The sequence below is a fragment of the Hemicordylus capensis genome, chromosome 2 (genome assembly GCF_027244095.1).
Source record: "Hemicordylus capensis ecotype Gifberg chromosome 2, rHemCap1.1.pri, whole genome shotgun sequence".
Lineage (NCBI taxonomy): Eukaryota > Metazoa > Chordata > Lepidosauria > Squamata > Cordylidae > Hemicordylus > Hemicordylus capensis.
In genome coordinates, this window is record NC_069658.1 from 392,623,252 (window position 1) to 392,647,168 (window position 23,917).

Consider the following 23,917-nt stretch of genomic DNA (forward strand, 5'->3'; position numbering starts at 1 on the left):
CCACAGGTGCCATGAAGACTTGTGATCAAAAAAGGCTCATGAACAAAGTCTAATGGTCAGTCCAAAGTAGTAGAAAATAAGGAAAACTGTACTAGAAGACCAGCAAGAACTCTCTGAAAGAAACACCACAACCTCATTTTCACACCTCTCTGTAACTGTAAGGGCTAGAACCTTGCTTTGAACCTGACAGCTAGATGCCCTGGGATTTCAGAGTCCTTGCTGTACACCATGCATTCAATATAAAGAAAATTAGCATGGTGTACAAGGAGATTGTTCCACCACAGCTGCCCTTGCCAATAAGGAAACTTTAGAATCAAGTCTTATTGAAACAGCACATGTTTATTGTATATAGTGCAGACAGAAAATGCTACAAGAACACTGTAACTTTAACCAAGTAAGTTTTTAACAAAAAACTTATAACAAACACCAGTGGGCATTATTTAAAGTAAATCTACAACTTAAACAGAGGCATAGGCCAAGAGCAGTAAGTGGGATTTGTCAAGTATGTATCATCCTTTGAATACCTGCATTATGTAGCTTATTTGGCTTCTGGATCAGAAGCTTTCATATTCTTATTTAACTAGAAATTAAAACACTAATATGCTTTAAAAGCCCAATGACTAATCTAATAGTAAGAAGCCTCACCCTCAATGGATAATAGAGTTTGGGTCATTTAGCCCAAGTTCTGCTTGTCCTATTTGGAGGGAAAAGGTTTCCTGATATAAGGAACTTAATGTAGCATATGAGGCATAATAATGGCAGACACAGAAGCACAAATGCATTGTGTATCATTCTGGGTGCTTTCATAATGTCTGGTTCCCCAATAGTTTCCTGTTGAGCAATGGTTAGTTGTCAATGGTGCTGTGACTGCCAGCAAGAAGTTACCATTTTAAAAATGAGAATCAAAAATCATGGTGATACCTACAAATACAGTACCCCTGTGCACTCTGTCCTTTGCAGGCGGTGTCTGTATAACTGACACCAAGGGCTCTGCAATGTAAATTCACAACTCTGTAGTTTTGCAGCCAAGACTGAATAATGCATGCTTGCTGGAGAACAGCCCAACTATACTTTTGCCCTGTTCCATCTGTTCAAATAGATAGCAATCCTAAGATGGAGAGTCACAGCTGCAAACACCAAACTTGTTTGCCTCACGAAAAGGACATGCAATAAGCACATAAGGAACAGTACCATTCAGAACACTCTAAACAAACATAATACCAATCTCAGCAAAAGGCTGACAGCCTCTAAACCAGAATGAATAGGTTGTTTGGTAGCCATTTCAAGTGCAAGCTACCCCCTTGCTCAGTTATTGGAAGGGATCAATCCAGCTAGATTTTTCTCAGCGAAGCACAACCCAACATTTCCTTCACTCATGGCCCATACCTCTCGACCACACATTGTTCTCTGGTATCTCGTGGCGCCTGCCAGAAATACTGGTGAGTCAAAGCAGCTTTGGCCGAGATGCGCCTGTTGGGATCATACAGTAGCAAATGCTGAAATTAAAAGAGAGACAAATGAGAACTGTGCAAATTTGATCTGTAGTTAAACCCCAGCCATTCATGGCAACTCACCTGTATTGAAAACTGAGTGTTATTCAAGGAGATACTGAAACAACAACAACCCTCACAGAGTGACAAACAGTATGATTATAAGAGAGAATATAAACATACATATACTAGTAAAACAGCTTGCAGTTTGTAAGCATGCCTCCTGTACCACGAAGTCTGGAATTTGTGTTGAAAAGTACCAGAGAAAACTGCCAATGCTTGTTCTAACCCAAACGTCTGCTTTTCAAATGGAAGAATTTTTCTGCATTTTCCAGGACATTAATGACTTTTCCCTAGGATTCTAGAATTATTTTGCTAGTCTGGGCAAGATCTCTAGAACCTACCTGTGAAAATGGCATGTTTCTGTGTTTTGTGGTTTGGTCTGGGAATTTCATGTGAGTGAGTATATTTCTGAGTAAACCTTCATAGAATCATGTGTTAAGAACTCAAGCCTTCCAGTATCATATGTAATCATCATCAGATGCTGTTCCCAGTTCTCATTAAAGGCTTGAATTCTTATTCCACGATTCTATGTATGTTTACTTGGAAACAATTCCCACTGATTTCAATGGGCAACCTGATAGCCCCAGGTATACCAGATTTCAGTAACAGTCTAAGCAAGCTACTACTCTGAAACCTTGACATTATTTACTTAACATTTATACCCTGCCCTTCCAGTACAGTACGGTTTGGGGCAGCTTGCAAAATCAGTATTTGGTTATTTAAAATATTTTGACTGACATAAAGAGCAATGTTTTTGCAGAATGAAGGATCTGCATAACCACTGCCTTCTCCCTGAGCAGCCTCCTGGGAAACCCCTGCAGAGAGTTGAGGGCCGCTTGGCAATACCATGAGCGGCAGTGCAGACAGCAGCAAGAGAAGGAAAGAGAACCCAGAAACTTGATGGAGCTCCACTAGCAGAGCCGGTGTTTCCATCTGGCTTCCTCTCCTCCCCCAGCAGTACTCCAGGCCACAGTGCACGGTAGCGATGAGGATCTCTTGAGCTTCAGCAAAAACTTTTCAGGAAGCTCAGAGGCTGCCTGAGAATAGGGTTGCCATATTCTGGCTCTCCAAATCTGGGTACCCTAATTCGCATATTTAAATTGGCTTGCATATAATTTGCATACTATGCAAATTAGCAAATGCATTTTTCAGTTGACTTGTATTTGCTCTGGATATCTACCAACAATAGTTGGGGAAAATATCCTTGCCTGACTATTCTCCTTGACATATTAAAAGCAGCAATAGAACAAAAAAATGCACAGGTTTTTAATGAAGGCTGCAATTCTTTACACACTTATTTGAAAGAAGATCTGATTAAAATCAACAGTGCTTGCAATTCTGTATACACATTTATATGAGAAGAGAGCTGACTGAAAACAGTGCTTGCTTCTAAGCAGGCATGCATAAAATCCTTAAAGAAGCCAGTCCTTAAACATGGCAATACACATCTTCAAAAGTAGGCAGTGATCTATCCACATCTGCCTGATAAGGATCCAGCGTGGTATAGTGGTTAGAGTGCTGGACTAGAGCCGGGGAGACCTGAGTTCAAATCCCCATTCAGCCATGAAACTAGCTGGGCCAGTCTATGGGCCAGTCACTTCTCTCACAGCCTAACCTACTTCACAGGGTTGTTGTGAGGAGAAACCTAAGTCTGTAGTACACTGCTCTGGGCTCCTTGGAGGAAGAGCGGGATATAAAATGTAAAATAAATTTAAAAAAATAAAATAAAAAAGGCAACATTCCTCGGGATTACTGTACTGAAAGCCACACAGAAGCAGCTAGGCAGAGATTTCTCAGGCCACTTTCTGCTCCGCCAGTAAAATCCGGGCAAACCCAACGACACATTTGAAATCAGGGCAAAATATGGGTGATTTCAGAAGCCGGGGGGTGGGACCACCTGCCCGAAATTCCAGATGTCATGGCATCCCTACCTGAGAAGAAGGGGGCGGCTGCATGGACTGTGCATTGCACAGAATGCAGCTCCATAGGAAAACCATTACTTTGCCATTGGTAGCATAGCCTGATTTAGCTAACTATAGGCTTTGCATGCAAATGCAAATGGTAATGAGATGTCTTACATAATCAAATACGGCATGAATCACAAACACACTTGGAGGAGTGAAGATGAATCTGTTTGGTTTGGCAGCTGTAACTGAATGTTTGGGACATTCCTGCCACTAGAATAAATTTTTTTAAAAAACAAAAAACCATACCATCCCTTCACTCACCGCCAATAAGTCTCGTCCATCTCGGCCCAAGTTTGGGATTACCACTTTCATCTCTTTCCTTGGCCATTTTGGGAAATTCCCTTTATAGTCAGGAAGCTGAGTCACTCCAGGCCACACTGATTCAGTAGGTGTTCCAAGAGTGCGGAAAATCCGGAAGAGCTGGTCAATTTCGGAGTCTCCAGGAAACAAGGCTTTTCTGGTCACCTAGAATGAGAAAAGGGATTATTCATGTATCTGGTTGTCTTTTCATTACTATACTTCACTTTCTGGATCATATTAATCTTTACCCCAATAAATTCTCAGAGAGGAGCACTGAGAGTGTCCATTTAACTGCTGAACCACCTGATGGAGGGAAGGACAAATTCACTGCCCATGAACCTAGATCCCCAGAAATGCATAATGTAGATCACAAACCATCATGTCCTATTCAAGCCTGAAACAGTGCAGAAAGTGTCATGAATAGTGGAGCTTGGGCTATAACCCCCACTGCCCAACGTTTGTGCAAAGTGATCCAGCAGGTGCCTACAAACATAAATCCCTGGGCAAGGCCTGCCTCCCACAGCTAGCAAGGGAGCCCTCTGCACAGACAGAGGCACAGAATACCTAAGGGGAAGGGGATACCCTGACTACTAAGAGAATATCCACATCTCAGATTCAAACTAGCTTGACAATAACTCCCTACCCCCGTGAACCACAATGGTGTGAGGAGAGCTAGGGATCTCTAACAGAATGTTCGGCATCCTTATCAAACAACTATTCCCAGGATTCTTTGGGAGAAGCCACAGCAGTTACCTTGAGCCAATCTATTTCTCAGCCTAACCTACCTCCAAAGGCTTGTTGTGAGGACAATAGGGGTGGGAAACATTTACATGGCTCTGAACTCCTTAGAGAAAAGGGCAAGATGAAAATGTGAATAAATGTTTGTAGTGTGGATGTGCCCTTAAATAGACAGAGTAACATGTCCCCTTATTCCTCTTTCTTTTGAAACATTAGATTTCTGTAGCAGTCTATGCTTCATCGCATTATTGCAGCCATATGTATTCCTTAATGGCACAACCACCTTATGTAACAGAATTGTGAGGGTTCAGTTTTTCCCCCTTAGGATGTTAAATCCTGAAGGAGTTTAAGCTGGAGTTCCCTGAAGGGAAACAGAGAGGAAAAGAGAGCAGCAACTCCATGTTAATTGATTTATACAGATCTATAGCTAAATTTACAAATGAATAAATTAACATATCATGGAAGCACTAAGAAAACAACATTTAGCACTTTGTGGATTGCATTTCCACTATCTGGTGGGTTTGTAACTAATATGTGATTATAACAAGACATGGTTGAAGTTTTAGTTCAACTGAGGTTTAAGATTATAATAAATAACATGATATCTAATAAAGATATACTCTATGTTAATGCTGTGAAATAAAGCTGAAATAAAACTTTGGCTATTTTTATTCTACCAAGAGCTCAGAGAGGTGTAGTCATGAAAGTGGGGTGTGTGTGGAATACTTCCATCTATTTATAGGAACATAGGCCTGGCCCAGCAGGGCTGTTCTTAAGAGGCCTGCTGGAGGCCTCCTAAGAAGTTGCACAAACACAGCCCTTAGACCGACACACAGCAGCAAGCAGAAACGAAGGAAGGTTGTGAGCATCTGGCTGCTTCCCCTCCCCCCACTTCGGCATGCCCCTTTCTTTTTTCCACCCCCAGAATTCACTCACGTTAACCTGGAAATGTGCCAGTATGAAGTTTCTTAAGATTATTGGTTGAACACCTTTAGGGAATCAGTGGGCCTGGCTTTTAAGTACGGGGCCAAGAGGCTGAAGGAGAAGTCTAAATGTATCATCTTTGTATATTTCCATTTTGACAGGAGTATTAGGATAGAGACCCACTTTAATTACAAGCATGAGTTCTGTCTCAGGCTTTACTGCCCTTTCCTCATATAGCAGCAGCCTCTAGTGGCTGCTGCCACACTGCACCTCTTTCTCATATCAACATGCTTTTAAAGGATGACCTAATCAGTGACAAGCCAAAAGGAACCCCATGTAGGAGAGGCTGAAAGCAAAGGAAAAGAGCCATCTCCATGAAACGCCAGAGTTCAGCCAGATATTCAGGGAATTAAGAGAAATGAACTAAGCTAAACAGAAGCCATACTAAGCAGGACAATACAAGTGTGAATAAATCTAGCCTAGCCACCACAGCCCCTTCTGATCTTAGTCCCTGAAAAACAGTCTGGGGCTCTTCACATGACCATGTGGGCAGGCAGAGTTCAACTCTCCTTCGCCCAGACAATCGCTCTTGGTCCCTGTGGTGTGCAAGTCGTGTGACCCCACGACCCGTGCTGCTGGGAACAGCACAGATCAACAGAGGACGGGACTCATCCCATCCTCCAAGTATCCCACAGTGGGAACGGTGCTCTAGGCACCCGTTTCTGTGTCAGCGCGAGCTGCACACCCATTCCTGGCAGCCGGGTTAAAGGCGCATTTGCTTGGCTGCCTAAGTCTGCACTTGGTTGCTCGTGACAATAGCCTCTCTCTCTAGAACACGCATACAGAATCCGAGAAAGTCACATGAGCATCACCATGTAATATACATTTTTTGTTCTGCCTGCAATCAGCAAACAGGTACCTAATCAGAGAACCTGAAGACCACAGTAGAGTGAAGGGTCTCCGCAACACACTTCTGTCCTCATAAAAAGTTGAACCGCCTTTGCCAAAGGAATAACAAGACTTCGGAGGTGAAGTGTCTTGAAATTTCAAAATGTAATGGTGAAGTCTTAACATGGTATTTTGAATGCATACCTTGATTTCAGGACAAAATACAGGGGAATTGCAGCGGGGGTGGGTGCACTTGATTGGTAAATACTACCAATTTCAGGGGGAGATGATCATTGCACATTTGCAATACAAAAGTGCATGTCAATTCAACATTAGTAAATTTTTGTGTCATCTGAAAGACATAAGGCATCAAACCGTTCTCTTTCCAAAAGGCAAATACTGAACTGAATGTCCAAATCAAATGGTTTGGGAACTAAATACTGACTTCCAGAACAGGGGTCAGGTCACAAAATTGTCAAAATTGACAAAATCAGAGATCAGACAGATTTTGTCTACAGAAGGCATTTTAAGTCTAGAAGTGGTACATGGCAGGGGAGAGAGGGCTATAAAAACACAGATAAAACACAGGCAAGTTTGTCATGAGAGGGGGAAAAACACAATTTATTGTGCTTAAAAATGTGTCTCTGATTTCTGGAAAAGAAGAAAAGAAAAAAGAATGTTACCATTTCTGCAAATATGCAGCCAATGCTCCAGATATCCACCGCTGTTGAGTAGTATTTACAACCCAGCAAGATTTCAGGAGCTCGATACCATAAGGTTACAACCTGAAAGAAATCACAGTAAAAACTGAAGTCCAGTTTACGTTTGTTATATCTGCAGTGCCAGTCCTCAGTTAAGGAATGTAGGCATCTATAAGTTTCAAGGTACAAAGCCCTATGTAAGCCTATCCAGCCAATAGCAAGCAATATTTCTCATTTCAATAGGATCCAATGGAATCCAGCACAGCATCTTATCGCCATTGCAAAAGGAGGGTGTTGCTGCCTGTTCCATTCCACAGCCATCCTGGCATTAGTTCCCATTTTTATCCCAGGTTCTGCCTCTAATGTACAGATAATCCAAAGCAGGCTAGGTGGATGTCATTGCTGTCTTCCACCTGTCCCTTCATTCACTCTCACATGAGAGTGCTGTGGGACAAGACTACAGTCGGACTTGTTACATCACACAGGAGAGGAGGGTAGGCAAAAGACCCTGATGGAGGAATGGGTCAGAGGCAAGATGGCTGCTTCTCTTGCTGCCTTGGAGCATTTAAAAATATAAATTCCAGGAATGTAACCATGTTAGTCTGTTATGATACAAACATTCCTTCAAGACTAACAAGTGATCGCGTGGCCTAATGGATAAGGCGTCTGACTTCGGATCAGAAGATTGAGGGTTCGAGTCCCTTCGTGGTCGATATGTATGGAGAGGAGAGCTGGTCTTGTGGTAGCAAGCATGACTTGTCCCCATAGCTAAGCAGGGTCTGCCCTGGTTGCATATGCATGGGAGACTTGATGTGTGAGCACTGCAAGATATTCCCCTCAGGGGATGAAGCCACTCTGGGAAGAGCAGAAGGTTTCAAGTTCCCTCCCTGGCTTCTCCAAGATAGGGCTGAGAGAGATTCCTGCCTGCAACCTTGGAGAAGGTCTGTGAAGTCTGTGAAGACAATATTGAGCTAGATAGACCAATGGTCTGACTCAGTATATGGCAGTTTCCTATGTTCCTAACAAGTTTATTGTGGCATGATATTTAATAGGCAAGAGCCTATTTCTGTGGATAGCTGCAGTTACCCACACACTGGTCCCATCTGAGTTAGATTACTGTACATTTGGATGGCTTGGAAACTTCAAGTAACGCAAAACACAGCGACCAAAATATTGGTGGGTGAAATGTAGTCTGTGCATACTGCACTTACTTGGTACCAGTTGTACTGGTTGCCAATTCATTTCTGGCCCCAGTTTAAACTGCAGGTTATTTGATTGATTAAGTGCCATCAAGTTGGTGTTGACTCTTAGCGAAAACATAGATAGATTCTCTGCAGGATGATCAGTCTTCAACTTGGCCTTTAAGGTCTCTCAGTGGTACATTCCTTGCTGTCATAATCGAGTCCATCCACCTTGCTGCTGGTTGCCCTCTTCTCTTTCCTTCAACTTTTCCCAGCTTTATGGACTTCTCAAGGGAGCTGCGTCTTCGCATAATGTGTCCAAAGTATGATAGTTTGAGCCTGGTCATTTGTGCCTCGAAGGAAAATTCTGGATTGATTTGTTCTACGATCCTTTTGTTTGTTTTCATGGCTGTCCATGGTATCCTCAAATGGGCATTAAGATTTGCCTCACAAGCCCTTCTCTCTGACACATCATATTCCCTTGGTGAGTCCCAGAGGCAGGGTCTTTTCAGTCGTGGTGCCCCAATTCCAGAACTCACTCCCTGGGGAGATGTCAGGCACTCATATAGGCTACATTCAAATAAGCTGTGTTTTTATTTTGCCAAGTCTTGTACTGATAAATGTGACGATGTTGATGGTTTTATGCTGGTGTTATGATTTTATTCTGCTGCTAGCCCTCATTTTTATATATTTCTTTTATATTTTTTGTTCTTGTTTTATTTGCTTCTACACCACCTAGAAGTTTTTCACACGAGGCTTTTAAAGCCCTTTAACTCACATCTCCTCCGGAATGGAGGGGGTACATTCACATATCAGCCAGATTTACCCCAAAGCAAGTTATCGGGGAGCAGTTCACACACAATTTGGGTTTTTCACTGTGCATTAGAGTGTAACCCGATTTATATCTGGGGTAAAAAAAAATCCACTATTCGTGTCAATTTTGGGGGACAACTTTGAGTTCGCAGTAAATTCTCCCTGTAAACCCGCAGTAAAGCTTGCTGTGTGCAAAAGGCCCTAGTTAATTTTTTATTTTAAAAGGCACTATATAGATATATTATATAAATACAACAAATAACTTCTGATGTAGTAAGCTCATGACAGAATCAATTTATTGGCTGGCATTCCCACTAACCATGTGGCTGCATGCTGGGAAGAAGTGTCCCCATAGAGGACTATTTCCTATGCTTCACAGAGCAGATCATACAAGGTTGGGGGGGGCGGGGGGGGTCCCCTCTGATTTTTCCTTCTCCTTGAAGTGCCCTGCATCACCCATAAAGATGTTCCTGAGGGTCACGCAGCTCTCATGTGCATATTTGTGGGTGACACAGGGCACTACTGAACAAAGGAGAGATCAGCAACAATCACACACACACACACACGATCAGCTTTGTGGAACAAAGGAAATAGTTTACTTCAGGGATATTTCTTCCTAGTGTGCAACCACATGGTTAATGGGAATATCGGCCGCTAAGTCCTGAAGGTTCTACATGACTCTGTGTTGTTTTTAAAGACATAGGCACAGTCTCTAGCGTAAAACCTGGCAATCCTAATGCCAACCCCACTATATCTGCTAAAGGCTGGATATCATGATTCTTTCCATGGTTTCTTTTCTTCCCCCTCAACAAAGAGAACTGCCATTTCTACACTCTGAGGAGAACTCTCACACCTTTAACAGTTGCATAGTCAGGAAAATTCCATCAGCTGGGGTTTCTCCACTGTATAGAAGCTATCCAAGGGCTGACCTGCTCACCTATAGAACCGAAAGAGAAACACTACCTCATGAGTGTAAGTGCGCAGTGGAACACCAAAAGCTCTAGCAAGGCCAAAATCAGCTAGTTTGATGGCTCCCATTTCATTTATGAGCAAATTCTGAGGCTTCAAGTCTCTGTGGATAACTCTGTGGGAATGACAGAAGCTCACACCTTGTAGCAGCTGGTAAAGGTAGCTCTAGGAAGAAAAAGGTTGAAGAGAAGAAACATGAAGCATGGCTGGCTACCATGCAATTCTCCACAGCTTAAGAAGATGCATCTCAAATTCTGCTTACTTGCAAAGTAAATGGGTTCCATACAACATTTGTTACCTTTTTGAGATTAGGGACACAACCAGACAGAAGCTTTCCACATTCCTTGCTAGATGATATAATTAGGATGGCCAGCTGTTTCTGGCAGTGCTCCTATGTCTTTAACAACTACAGAGCTGGGAGACTTTCAGCAGGCTAAGTTTGCCTGTTTCTGCCAACGTCTAGAATTTGGCTGGTCATGCAGCTTTTAAAAGGCACTGGAGCACCGCAGGCTGGAAAACAGTCTAAAGCCCTTATCTTCTAGGACTACAATTGTTTGGTTTTCCCTTCTCAGGTCTTTTGACCCATTTTACACTGAATGTTTGTCCAACTAATACGTAGGTTCTGAAGCAAAAACAAAATGGTGAGACACTTAGGGCCTAATTAAACATGACATCAACATGCAACAAAATCATGGTGGGTGCTCTTTTCTTTTCTCCCCAAAAGGAAGGATTTCAGGTGGGGATTCCTTGGAGCAGAGGAGAAGCAGCATGGGAGAGGGATGTTAACCCATTCCCCACCGACCATTTCTCCACTCCATATTGCCCCCCATTCCCCTTTATGGGGTTGGAAATGTGTTTGGAACTTGAGTTGTGGTGAAATGGCTTGTGGGGTGGTGTGATTTGGCAGGGAGAAGCAACAAGTAGGGTGGCAACCCCCAACCTACTACAAATTGCCTCCCCCCCTACTAAAGCAGATGTTCTCTGTGGTGAGGGGAGGACATTGAGATTTAGTTGACCATGTTTGCTTGCAGTTAATAGGCCCTAATGGAAGAAAGTAGAGGATCACTATGTTAATGGCTTTGCAGTACTCTTCTCAGCAGATGAAAAAAGATGCACAAATGGATATTTTTTTGGTTGTGGACATGTGTGTAGCCCTATCCACAAGTTATGTTCAAAGTACGTACAATCTGTTTAAGGTGTACTTCATGCAGATCTGTATGCATATACAAATATTCACATATTACATTCAATGCATGTACAACCTGTACACAGTGCACGCATGAACAGATCTGTAGGCATATATAGTTATCCCCGTTATGTCCAGCACACTCACAGCAGTGCACTTCCCATCTGTACCTTGCGTTTGAGGGAGCCTGTACCCAGGTTCATTTTGAAAGTGAACACATGGACAATCCTTCACACACAAACTGAACATCTAAAAAGACCTCTGTATGCGCCTGTCTGATCTATGATCGTAATAAAATTTATCTCTCTCTGTATGCGTGTACAGATTAATTTCTGAATAACGCTTGTGTCTGTTCAACTTTGTACCTTGACTAAACTTAAAGGCAGCTCCCCAGTACGGGATGAATCCATGTACTTTTTAAGGTCCTGGTATAGATATTCAAAGACCAGATAGAGCTTCTTCTGACTGTGCACCACGTCAAGGAGCCTGCAATAAAAATTACACTCAGTGACTGGAAGTTTAGGTGTGGAAGAACTAATCTTGTCCCTATGACACAAAGGCACTCATCCCAACTGAATGTAACCACTTGAGTTAAAGGCCTCGTTTACATAACTGCACACTCCAATGGGAACCACCTGGCTTCTCCTTAGCCCAGCTTTGTGTTCTTCACTGCAAGGCCCAGGAGCCAGTGGCGACTCCCATCAACCCAAAGTGCAGCTCCCTGACTGTTTATTAGGCCTGTGAAAGCTCCAGTCCAAGGCAAATACTCTGCACAGCTGCCCTGGCACGATGCAGAGGCAGCCACACCCACTGCACAGTGCTACAGTTTCCCTGGCACTGGTGTGTGTGTGTTGGGGGGGGTGCTCCCTTAAGGGAAATGGAGCCCTCTCAAGCCCCAGCAGCATCCTGGAAGGTGCACAGGGCACACTGAGAAGTTTAATCCTTCTCAGCACTTTCTCCATCGCGCTCTATGGAGAAAGCACCGGGAAAGGCTACACTTCCCAGTGCTCCGTGTAAGCCTTCCAAGGCGGCACTGGGGCTTGGCGCTGGGCTCTGTTTCTCTTCAAGCAACCTCCCTGCCCAGTGCTGGGGAAAGCAGAGCACTTGCAGAGGTCAGAACAGTGAGAAATGGCTCTTATGCTGAAATGTTTTTGCCAAAGTGGCTCCTCTCTGAAAAATAATGAAGAGCATTGGCCAAGCTGATCATAATGCTAAGTAAGTCGTACATAATCTGCAGTATCTCTGTCTGTACCAAAACTCAAAGGCCTCCCCTCCCGCCTTGCAATTGCAGTCTGTTTTGTTTTGATTTGTCCTTCATTCTATCCTGTGCTGCTCTTTGTATAGTCGTGGACATCTCTGCGAAGAATAGCAGCTCAAGCAAGGAACAAAAAAACAATTAGAAAGAAATCAAAAGTATGTACTTTCAAGGAAATTTGCACCCATTAGACTTGAGACCAAGGGTATGGAACCCTGCACTGGTAAAGGGTTTTTAAAAAACAAAACCATGTTTGGTATCATGTTTAAGCCCAGCATTTTCAGCTCTTTCCAGCCATGCCCTACTGTGTGCTGCTGGCTGCCTTCTGCTCTAGGTTGGTTCTTACCATATCTTTCCTGGCACCCCACAAACTCTGGCCTAGCTGGAAAAGAACATGAGTAAAAGCTGCATCCAGGATATCACAGGAAAAAAAACAGCTGGTATTTACTCTGGTGATTGTACAGATAGGACTAGTGTGGTTGGTAGTTCTAGGTATGAAATTGCACAGTTTGCAATGCTCAGACCATTAACTCTGGTGTACTTTCAGACTTCAGGGAGATCACTCAGTCTAGAGAATGCAAGTTTGAGGATTGCAGCTCTGCAGCCCAAACTTAAACACGCTTACTTGGAAATAAGGATTGCTGCTTCGGTGACCAATGCACATGTGTTCCAAAACCATATAATCTAGAAACAGCCTTCATCTATGCGTCAGTCTATGCAATGCTAACATTTTCTATATACAAGATTCCTCATTTTATACAACTAGGGTCCAACCCAACTAGCAAAGTCCTGAAGCTTTTCTTACCTTACTATGTTTGCATGTTTCAGTTCTTTCAGAAGAGAGATTTCTCGAATTGCTGTGCTGGGAACACCTTCTGTCTCCCTGCAGGGAAAGAGGTTCTGGCATCAAGCAATCCTACTCTTCCTAAGGACTGCTTTACTAGGTACATAACTTTTCTGTGGGATCTTCAATAGATCTCAGTACGTAAGGAAACACAAAAACAGAAATTGCAGAAACACAAGAGAAACTTTCAACGATTGCCACTCCCCACCTTGTCTCTTTCTCAAATGAAGATATGAAATTATGTTCTTCATCCAATCAAACCAACAGCTGGATGGGCTGAGAGCTATGCAAGGATCTTGCAGCAATGGAATATTTTATTTATTTGTTTATCATATTTTTATACCACCTGATATGTAAATCTCTAGACAGTGTACAAATCCCAACATTAAAAATCACAGGTTAAAATGCATAAAACATGATAAAAGCAATATAAAACAAATTATTAAAATTCTAATTAAAAGCTTGCAAGAATAGAAAGGTCTTCAGGGTGTTCTTGAAAACAAACAGAAAAGGAGCTGCTCTTATTTAAGCAGGGAGCATATTCCAAAGCCCAAGGTCAACCATAGAGAAAGCCCAGTCCTGAGTCGCTACCAGACAAGCTGGTGGCAACTGCAACCGGACCTCTCCAGAAGATGGTAAAAGGCAGGAGTGTTCATGACAAAGGAGGCGCTCTCTTAAATAGCCTGGACCCAAGCCGTTAAGGGCTTTATAGGTAATAACCAGCACTTTGTATTTCACCCGGAAACATGTCAGCAACCCAGTGCAGTTCTTTCAAAACTGGAATTATATGGTCACTTCGTGTTGTCCCAGAGACCAATCTGGCTGCTGCATTCTGTACCAATTATAGTTTCCAGACTACATACAAAGGCAGCCCCATATAGAACACATTACAGTAGTCAAGTCTGGAGGTTACCAGCATCTGTACCACTGTTTTAAGGTCATTCACCTCTAGAAATGGACGTAGCTGACGTATCAGCCGAAGCTCATAAAAAGCGCTCCTGGCCACCACCTCAACCTGAGAAACTAGGGAGAACTTTGGGTCCAGGAGCACTCCCAAGCTACATATCTGATCTTTCAGGGGGAGTGTAACCTTATCCAGAACAGGCAAATCTAAACCATCTCTCAGTTCCCGACCCCCCACAGTCAGTACCTCCATCTTATTTGGATTCAACTTCAGTTTGTTATCCCTTATCCAACCCATTACCACCTCCAAGCAGGCATTTCGGGAAGATATGCCATTTCCTGATGAGGTCGACATGGAGAAGTAAATCTGGGTGTCATCAGCATTTTGATAACACCCTGCACCAAACCTCCTGATGATCTCTCCCAGTGATTTCATGTAGATGTTAAAGAGCACTGGAGACAATATGGAGCCTTGTGGAACTCCGTACTTCAGTTCTCGCTTTGCAGAGCAACAGTCACCAAGTGACACCATCTGGAATCTACCAGAAAGGTAGGAAAGGAACCACTATAAAACAGTGCCACCCAATCCCTCCTCTCTCAGGCGGTCCAGAAGGATACCATGGTCGATGGTACTGAAAACAGCAAAGAGATCCAAAAGGATCAGCAGAGTCACACTCCCTTTGTTGATAGCCAGTTGGAGATCATCCATCAGGCCAACCAAGGCAGTCTCAACCCCATCGCCCACATGAAAGCCAGTTTGAAATGGATCTAGATAATCTGCATCATCCAAAACTGCCTGGGGCTGAGAGGCCACCACCTGCTCAATTGAGATCATTAGGAGAGGTCCATCTGCAGTTACCACCGACTCATCTGGTGGCTACTCGGGGACGGGCCTTCTCCACTGCTGCCCCGAGGCTTTGGAATGTGCTCCCTAGTGAAATAAGAGCCTCCCCATCTCTGACAGCTTTTAAGAAGTCTTTAAAGACACACCTGCTCACCCAAGCTTTTAATTTTGTTGTAATGGGTTTTAATGTTCCAACCTGGTTTTCAGGGTTTTTAAATTGTTCTGATTGTTTTAATTGTTGTTTACACTGTTTTAATTGTTAATTATTGTTGTTTACACTGTTTTATAATTTCTATTTTAATTGGTGACTGATTTTAATGGTTTTGTTTTAATGGTTTAATGGTTTTGTTTAGGGGTGTGCACGGAACCGCCACACTGCGGTCCATCACTGGGGTGGGGGGTAGCTTTAAGAGTGGTGGGAGGGTTTACTTACCCCTCCCGCCGCTTTCCTGCTCTGGCGCCGTAAAGTTACGAGTAAATGGGGCGGCAGGATACCTCCCTGCCGCCCCTTCCCCGATCTTGCTCTCAAAAAACTCTCAGTAGTCCGCTGTGAGCACGCACATCGTGCGCGCGCTTCACGTCTCTGATGTGCGCACGCGCAAAGGACTACTGGGAGGTTTTTTAGAACAAGATCGGGGAAGGGGCGGCAGGGAGGTATCCTGCCGCCCCAATTACTCATAACTTTGCGGCGCCAGAGCGGGAAAGCGGCGGGAGGGGTAAGTAAACCCTCCCGCCGCTCTTAAAGCTACCCCCCAACCCCGAACCAAACCACCTAGGACCAGTCCGGGCCCATCCCTAGTTTTGTTTTAATGTAAACTGCCCTGAGCCTTTCTGGAAGGGCGTTATAAAAATTGAATGAATGAATGAATGAATGAATGAATAAAATCACCTTGCTCAACTATGGAAGGTTAGAAACGGTATGTAATTAGCTAATTCCACAGGAGCCAGTGCAGATTTCTTCAAAAGTGGTCTAATAGCCTCCTTAAGACAAAGAGGCATCCTGCTCTCCCTCAGAGAAGCATTTATGGTATTTACCAGACCCTCTGTGACAATATGACTGTCAGGTGAAATAAGCCAAGTTGGGCAAGGGTCAAGAGAACAGATGGACGCAGAGTCTGAAGCAGTTTGTCCACTTCCTCAGGAGTCACTGGAAATGATCCAATCTATTCCCATAAGAGGTGTTGCTGGACACCTCCACAGTAGACTCGGCAATAACCGTGGAATCCAGCTCGGCCCGAATACAAGAAATTTTATCCGCAAAGAAGTCGTTAAATATGTCACAGCGAGTAATCAAAGGTTCCAAGTTTAAACTTAAGGGGGAGGGAGTACATACTAGCCCCCTCACAACCCTAGACAACTCAGCTGGACGTGAGTTTGTGGAAGCAATGTGGACAGAAAAGAACTGCTTCTTTGCCACCCGCACTGCCAGAGCATAGATCTTCAAATGTGCTCTGTGTTGTACCCGATCAGACTTGCGCCAAGTCTTCCTCCACTTGCGCTCTAATCGTCTACCTCGCCGCTTCAGCTCCCGTAACCCATCCAAATACCACGGGGCTGTCTTTAAAGCAGGTCGGAGAGGACGCTTAGGAGTGATTGTGTCTACTGTTCTAGAGCTCATTATCCCATGTTTGCACCAGAGCGTCAACAGAATCACTAGCAGAGCCAATCCTAAACCCTTCCAAGGCTTCTTGGAATCCTATTGGATCCAATAACCTCCACGGGCAGACCAACCTAAGAGGTCCTTCACCCCTACAGAGGTGGACCAAGGCAGTAAGTACTACCTTAACCAGATGGTGATCCATCCATGACAAAGGGGAGATGACAGGAGTCCCCACACATGGAGCACCACCCTGATCAGAGCAAAAGACTAAATCGAGCGTGTGACCAGCATCATGTGTCAGTCCAGAGACCAATTGGGATAGACCCACAGTCGTCATGGTTGCTATGAACTCTTGAATATGAGTGCAGGATAGTAAAAGTAGCTGGTGGGGCATTTTGGGATGTGAGAAGCTGGTATGGGGTAATTAAGGGTTCTGGAAGACTGAGCAAGAGTGTAGAGCTGGAAGATTTGGAGTTTAACGGGGGCAGTTTCAGAGCTTTATAACATTTTATTACGTTCAGGTTATTGGCCATTCTTGATCACTGCCTCAGGCAATTTTCCGATAGTAAAAACCACTTTGGGAGGTAAAAAGCTTTGTATAGACTTGTTAGCAATTATCATTAATGAATGCATCCACCCAGGGAGCAGACCAGTAATTTTTTCTTCCAGTGGACTCACAATACACCCTACTATTATGAACTTGGGAACTCCCAAGACAGAGTCTGAAGGTACATGACTCAGGAGCCAGGCTGAAGCTCAGCAGGTTTGCATCTGGCAGTGTTCAGATGGGAGACCACACAGGAACCCTAAGCACACCAGCCTGAGTTCCACAGAAGTCAGCACAATATACATATATATATAATAAATAAATATCCAAGTCACCTTATGGTGGAAATGCTGTTCTGTAATCAACCATTAGTCCCCATTCCTAACATGCTTGAAATTCTACAATGAAAGACCCTTTTACATTTGGAACTGGACTCTGCTAGGATCGAGTTCCAACTTTCGGAACTGCAAGGATCCAGTTTCATCTCAACTTTATGAGAACAAACTCTACTCATGATTCTCCAGCATGGTAAAAAAATAAAAAATAAAATCCATATTTTCATAAAGAAGCTACAGGCAATTCTGAATGCTTCCCACCCCAAACATGCTACATACAAGAAAAGGAGATTTCTTAATTCAATGCACATATGCCGCTTCAGATCTGTTCCATACATCTCAAGAGTACCAGATTCAGAGAGAAAAAATTGTAAACTAGACATACAGAGGTCAGATACAGTACTTACGAATCCAGACGGATCTTCTTCAGAGCAACTAACTGGCCTGTTTGCTTGTTCCTGGCCTTATATACTACTCCGTAAGTACCTTCCCCAATCTTCTCCACCTTCTGGAATACGTCCTGGAAAGTGTCCATTCTTTGCTGTCTGACTTCTTGCTATAACATTTCCTCAAAATATTATAAATAATTCTGCTTTGCCATCTTTGTATACTACAACACTGCATTCTAGCATTTTTCCCATTCCCACTCCCTTTATAATTTTTTTTAAATCGTATTTTTAAAATGTAAATCAGATTTTAAAAAATTTCATAAAGAACCTAGGCAAAAGATAACATCATGGATATTAATCATAACTTCTAATTATATTCTATGAACATGTTAACAGCGGTATATGAATGTTTAAATTGTAATGTTTTAACTTTTTTGCTATCGTTTATTTGAACTGTTTTAATTTTTTCTGTTGTCATTTATTTTGCTTTGGTGTAAAACACCCAGAGACAAAAGTTTTGGGCAGTATAAAAATATGTGAAATAAAATAAATAATAAATAAATAAATATGGGGATGAGAGATAACAGACCTGATCAGTCCTACTCTGCAGGTGGTGTACATGCAGCACACCCACACAGTCAAGCCCTTGATTCACTTCTCAAAGGTGCAAAGACAAAGAAACTCAATGAATGACTAGAGGATTTGGGGAGATGGGGTAGGTCTCTGAGGAAGGAGGAGGAAGAGTCTGGATATAAATGCACAGGATGGGGAGGGGAGGGGAATAGAAAGTGAAACCAAAAGTGAATAGAACATATTCATATTCATAAAGTCCTGAGAAAAACTTTCTGGAGTGTATCCTCTGTTGTAGAAGGGAAACAACTATCATGACAGCAGGCCAAACACCTATCATGACAGCAGATCCCTGTCATGATATCAAGGATCTGATATGATAGGATCTGATACGATATGATCCCATTTGGGAATATTTTAATGAAGTTCTTGTACCTGTGGGTAAGAAGTGCATACGTGCAAAAGGCAAACAGTGCAACAACAAAATGCAAGGCCTGGTTGCCTTATGAAACAGCATTATGAGAAGTGTATACCCATTATAGTGTGTACCTAGCTTCTAAAAATGAAAGCTACATCTCTAAATATGTATTAAGGTTATATTAAGTTATATATTATGTTATGTTATGTTATATTATGAATGTACTTTTAATAGAAAATGATGATTAAATATAAGTAGTACTTTATCATGATCTAAATCATTAAAATTGAGTCCTCCAGTGAAGTGATTTAAATCATGATTTAAATCAGATCAACCTTGCTTAGAAAGTAATAACCTTTCTTCCTGGGTTTGCACAGACATGACTGAAACGCTTACTTAACAATGTACTTAACTTAATAACTTACTTATTTAAGAACTTATTTAGGCAAACTCTTTCCTACTGGGCCACCTAGCGTTGCCAACTGATTGAAACTATTATTGGAGGATTCCCCCAAATATTTTTCACAATATGAAGCCATTAAAATTTGCAGGATTGCTTTCAAACGTCACTTGAAGACTAATGCTGATTCCTAAAGACTCCTAGGTAATCCTAGGGCAAGGGTGGCCAAACCTGGCCCTCCAGGAGTTGTTGAACTCCATCCCCCATCACTCCTAGCCACCACTTATTTTGGCCTCTACTTTATTGGCCTGCCATCCTTCCTCCAAGGAACTCAGAGCAGCATTTTAGCCTCACAACAACCCTGTGAGGTAGGTGAGGCGGAAAGGCTGTGACTTTTTCAGGACCTCCGAGTGTGCCTCAAGGACAAGCAAAGACTCAGTCATGGATTCCTTGCAGCTCAACCCTAGCCACACTACACTGGCTCTGAGACTTGCTGTATCATTTTCCTCACATTTTGCAAATTAAGCACTGATTTAATAAAGGTAAAGTTGCGCCGTTGAGTCGGTATCGACTCCTGGCGACCACATAGCCCTGTGATTGTCTTTGGTAGAATAAAGCAGGGGTTTACCATTGCCTCCTTCCACACAGTATGAGATTATTCCTTTCAGCATCTTCCTATATCGCTGCTGCCTGATATAGCTGTTTCCCATAGTCTGGGGAACGTACCAGCAGGGATTCGAACTGGCAACCTCTTGCTTGCTAGGCAAATTATTTCCCCACTGTGCCATTAGGTGGCTCACTGATCGAATATCAACGATTTATTTATTTATTTATTTAACAAATTTGTATACTACTCTCTACTGAAGTCTCTAGGTGGTTTACAGGGTAAAACAAACCAAGAATCTATCTATCTATCTATCTATCTATCTATCACATTTTTATACCGTCCAAAATGTAAATTCTCTGGGTGGTTTACAAGACAATAAAAACAACCAATAAAATGATTAACACATTTCAACAATTAAAATTTAAAAAGTTAAAACTATTAAAACACAATTAAAACACAATTAAAACAATGTCTAATTAAAAGCCTGGGTGAACAAATGCATCTTGACTGCCTTTTTAAAGGTTGTAAGTTGTAATTTAACAGTTAAACCATAAAAGATCAAATTAAAATACCCATAAAAACATGCCAACTAACTAAAAACAGCTTGTTTCATACAAGCCAACAGGGATGGAGCAGCAAAAATCTCAGCAGGAAGTGCATTCCACAGCCCTGGGGCAACTACAGAGAAGGCTCCCAGCATTCAGATAAATACACTGGCTGACATCCTAACGATACCCTTGTGCAATGAACAGAGTTCAAGAAGATCATAGAGTAGTGCTAAATCATGGGAATTTGGGGGACTGCACTATTGTGCAAAAGCTCCCTTTACAAATATACGAGGCATGCCATAGGTTGCACACCTGTTGCGCAGGCACAAACATGTTGGCATAAGCATAACACTAGTCTAGAACATAGCGGAACCTGCCTGCACAACATCCTTCCACAAGTGCCACATTCTTCAAAAAGCCCAGCATTAGTCAGGATGTTGGCCACTGATGAACAGAGGGGCCACTTGGACACTTGTTTTATTTATTTATTTATTTCATTTCTATACCGCCCTTCCAAAACTGGCTCACACAAAACTGGCTTACACAGAGAAATAACGAATAAATAAGATGGCTCCCTGTCCCCAAAGGGCTCACAATCTAAAAAGAAACATCAGATAGACACCAGCAGCAGTCACTTGACATACTGTGCTGGGGGTGGATAGGGCCAGTTACTCTCCCCCTGCTCAGTAAAGAGAATCACCATGTAAAAAGGTGCCTCTTTGTCAAGTTAGCAGGGGTTATCATTTCTGTATGTGGTGGAGTTAAAAATAGGGGTTGATGGAGCCTCTCTTCCTTCACCAAATAGACACACAATGATTGGTAAAAACATTCAGCCTTTTGCTGTGCCTTAACCAATGCCACTTCAGATGTTCATTTTTTTCTTGACATGAAGTTTAATATCACTATCAAAAATAAGACATATATTTTGCCACAAATGAGTGGTTAATGGAGAGTTTGTTCTGTCACAGGTGCATGGATTTGGAAAGTACTTCTTGCTTACTGAGTATGCTTTGCAACATACAGCCCTCACCGTACACCCTGCTGCACATACAGCCCTTAGTAGCCCTAAGTGATCTTGAGGATATGACCTAACACTGGAGTGGTATTCCGAATCCATGGTCTGGTTCTCATTCATAAACAAAATCAGAGTAGGAGTGTTCTGCCAAGCTTCAAGCCCTGTGTGCGTTCATAGGAAAGAGTTGTGTGCTGGCAAACATCACACTAGGAAGAGGGGTAAGTAATGACCTCCTAGCCCTAAACTGGGTAGTACGGCACGGGGCATTCTTTTCCACCCTCGCTACAGGGCTGGCTACACAAGGTCGGTTGGCCACCACCGCCCTCTCAGATTGGGGCTAGCAAACCATCACTTCTCTTACCTCAGTGTTCGCCCCCTTCTCCTACCTGTGTTTGCCGATGCATGGAGTGCACACAGGGCTTGAAGCTTGCCTGGACACTCCTCCTATCCTGATTTTGCTCGTGAGAATGAGCCCCATGATAAAAATTATGTTAAGAAAACAGAATCATTCACAACAAACTTGAAGCAAAGAACCTTCACGCAAAGAGGTGAACTCTCACCTCTCCCAAATAAACTTGAATGTAAAAGATTTTAAATTCTTCTCATCAAATACATTTTCTCTAATAATTCAACAAAACACCAGTAATGTGATCTGATCGCTCTGATCATTTGAATACAGTGTTGTATACTTACACATTTGAATTCATCTTAATGGGGCCCTTTTGGTCTTGCAAGCAAGGTTGCAAGCAAGCTTATTGAAGCTATACCTGGAGATTTCCCCCCTCAGTATTTGTTACATCAAGCTATCAGAACAGAGGTAGGCAACCTTGGCTCTCCAGCTATTGTTGAACTACAACTCCCATCACCCTGGCACAATTTATGTGGCTGAGGATGATGGGAAATGTCGTTCAACAACCGGCTGGCGAGCCAAGTTGTCTATGCCTGCATTAGAGTGCATGCAACAGTCATATCAAGATTGGTGCTGAATCATGGAGACCTCAGGGCATTCGTGGAGGCTTGGCAAACTTACTTGCAAGGAAGGAGTGGGCTGTGTGTACATTGTGTGTCTCCTCAAAAGGCATGTCAACTGCATGGTGGCCTCAAAGGCCATGCCAGCTGCAGCGCTCCAATCCCCCTCAAATATAGTGTGCAAATTTGGGTGGGAAATCTAGAGTTTTTGATATTTCCTTGAAATGTTGCAAAGAATTTTTGAGATATTAATTTAAAAGCACTCCTCTACAGCCTCAAATTAGAATTGCCAGATACCTTTACTGTACATGGTATAAGAAAATTTATAACAGGAAAGGCAGTTGGGGTGGAGGTTTTCAAACAGGCAAGTGCATCATGATCTTCATTTTTCAAACCATAAATCTGGCAAAACTAACTATAAATTTTTATTTTACACGTCCACACAACCAATATTTACAGACTGCTTCATACATCATGCTTTGACTGCATGTAAGTTACTTTTCATTAAGGAAATAGTATGGCTGCCTCCCATACACAGTTGCCAGCTCTGACTAAAACTATTCCAGGAGGATTTTTTGCCTGCCCCAAAATGTTTTGCAAGTCATCTGAAGATTGGTGCTGATTCCTGGAGACCATATATACATATATCAACACACACACATGCAATTAAATATATCTGCAATTATATTAATAAAATAGAGCTGGGAACATTCTGAATAAGAACCTCGGAGATGTGGAATTCTTAAAGGGGAAAGACTTACTGGCCCCAGATTTGAGAAGGCCTTAGGCCCAGACCTCAACCACTGAAGTTCAGTACTTTAGCCACCGAGTCACCCACATTCCACCAGTTACTGAACTAGTCTTATGAACGCAGAATTAAACTCTCAGCTTCTCAGAAGACCTCTCACCTGTTGATCCAGTTTTCCATTTGCCTCCATATCCTCCTCCTTGATGAACTACAGCATTCCTAAGAGGCCAAAAATCACCTCACATAACCTAGCTTTTCCACCACTAGAGGTACACATTAAGATGTACATTGTTACCATATATGGTAATAAAAATTAAAGAAACACCAACCCAAATTTATATTTTCAGCTTTCTCTTTGACTTCTCATTTTCTCTGAATATCCAGTTGTAAAACCCCTTTTCTAAGACAGCTTGCTGACCTTAAATTCTTTTAGGAGGCAGATACAAACTTTTGTTCAGAAAGGTATTTATAATGTAATGTCCTGGTATGTTTCTAATTTTGATGATAGTGTTATCAACTAATCCAGAAGTAAATAGAGAATATTTATTTATTTATTTATTTATTTATTTATTATATTTTATACCGCTCAAAACGCAAGTTCTCTGGACAATAAAAACAACCAATAAAAAGATCAAATCATTTCAACAATTAAAATTTAAAAAGTTCAAACTATTAAAACACAATTAAAACACAATTAAAACAGTA

The 23,917-nt window shown here is 42.5% G+C and overlaps 1 protein-coding gene and 1 non-coding gene across 7 annotated transcripts; one reads left to right on the forward strand and one right to left on the reverse strand.

The window, feature by feature from the left end:
* Positions 1-318: 318 nt before the first annotated feature.
* CDK3 (cyclin dependent kinase 3) lies at positions 319-23,526 on the reverse strand. Of its 6 annotated transcripts, none has more exons than XM_053301689.1 (8): positions 23,373-23,526; positions 17,956-18,104; positions 13,281-13,358; positions 11,586-11,706; positions 10,029-10,199; positions 7,054-7,155; positions 3,782-3,985; positions 319-1,496 (listed from the first exon to the last, which is right to left on the reverse strand). In XM_053301689.1, the coding sequence occupies exons 1-8, from the start codon at positions 23,400-23,402 to the stop codon at positions 1,374-1,376; spliced, it is 978 nt and encodes a 325-aa protein (XP_053157664.1). In that variant the 5' UTR covers positions 23,403-23,526; the 3' UTR covers positions 319-1,373. The 6 variants fall into 6 exon arrangements, with proteins under 6 accessions (XP_053157664.1, XP_053157665.1, XP_053157666.1 ...); XM_053301690.1 differs by having other exon boundaries at positions 17,956-18,116; positions 23,373-23,489; XM_053301691.1 differs by having other exon boundaries at positions 17,956-18,100; positions 23,373-23,487.
* Positions 7,711-7,783, forward strand: TRNAR-UCG (transfer RNA arginine (anticodon UCG)). The gene has a single exon. It is a non-coding gene; the product is annotated as a tRNA-Arg (tRNA).
* Positions 23,527-23,917: the final 391 nt, after the last annotated feature.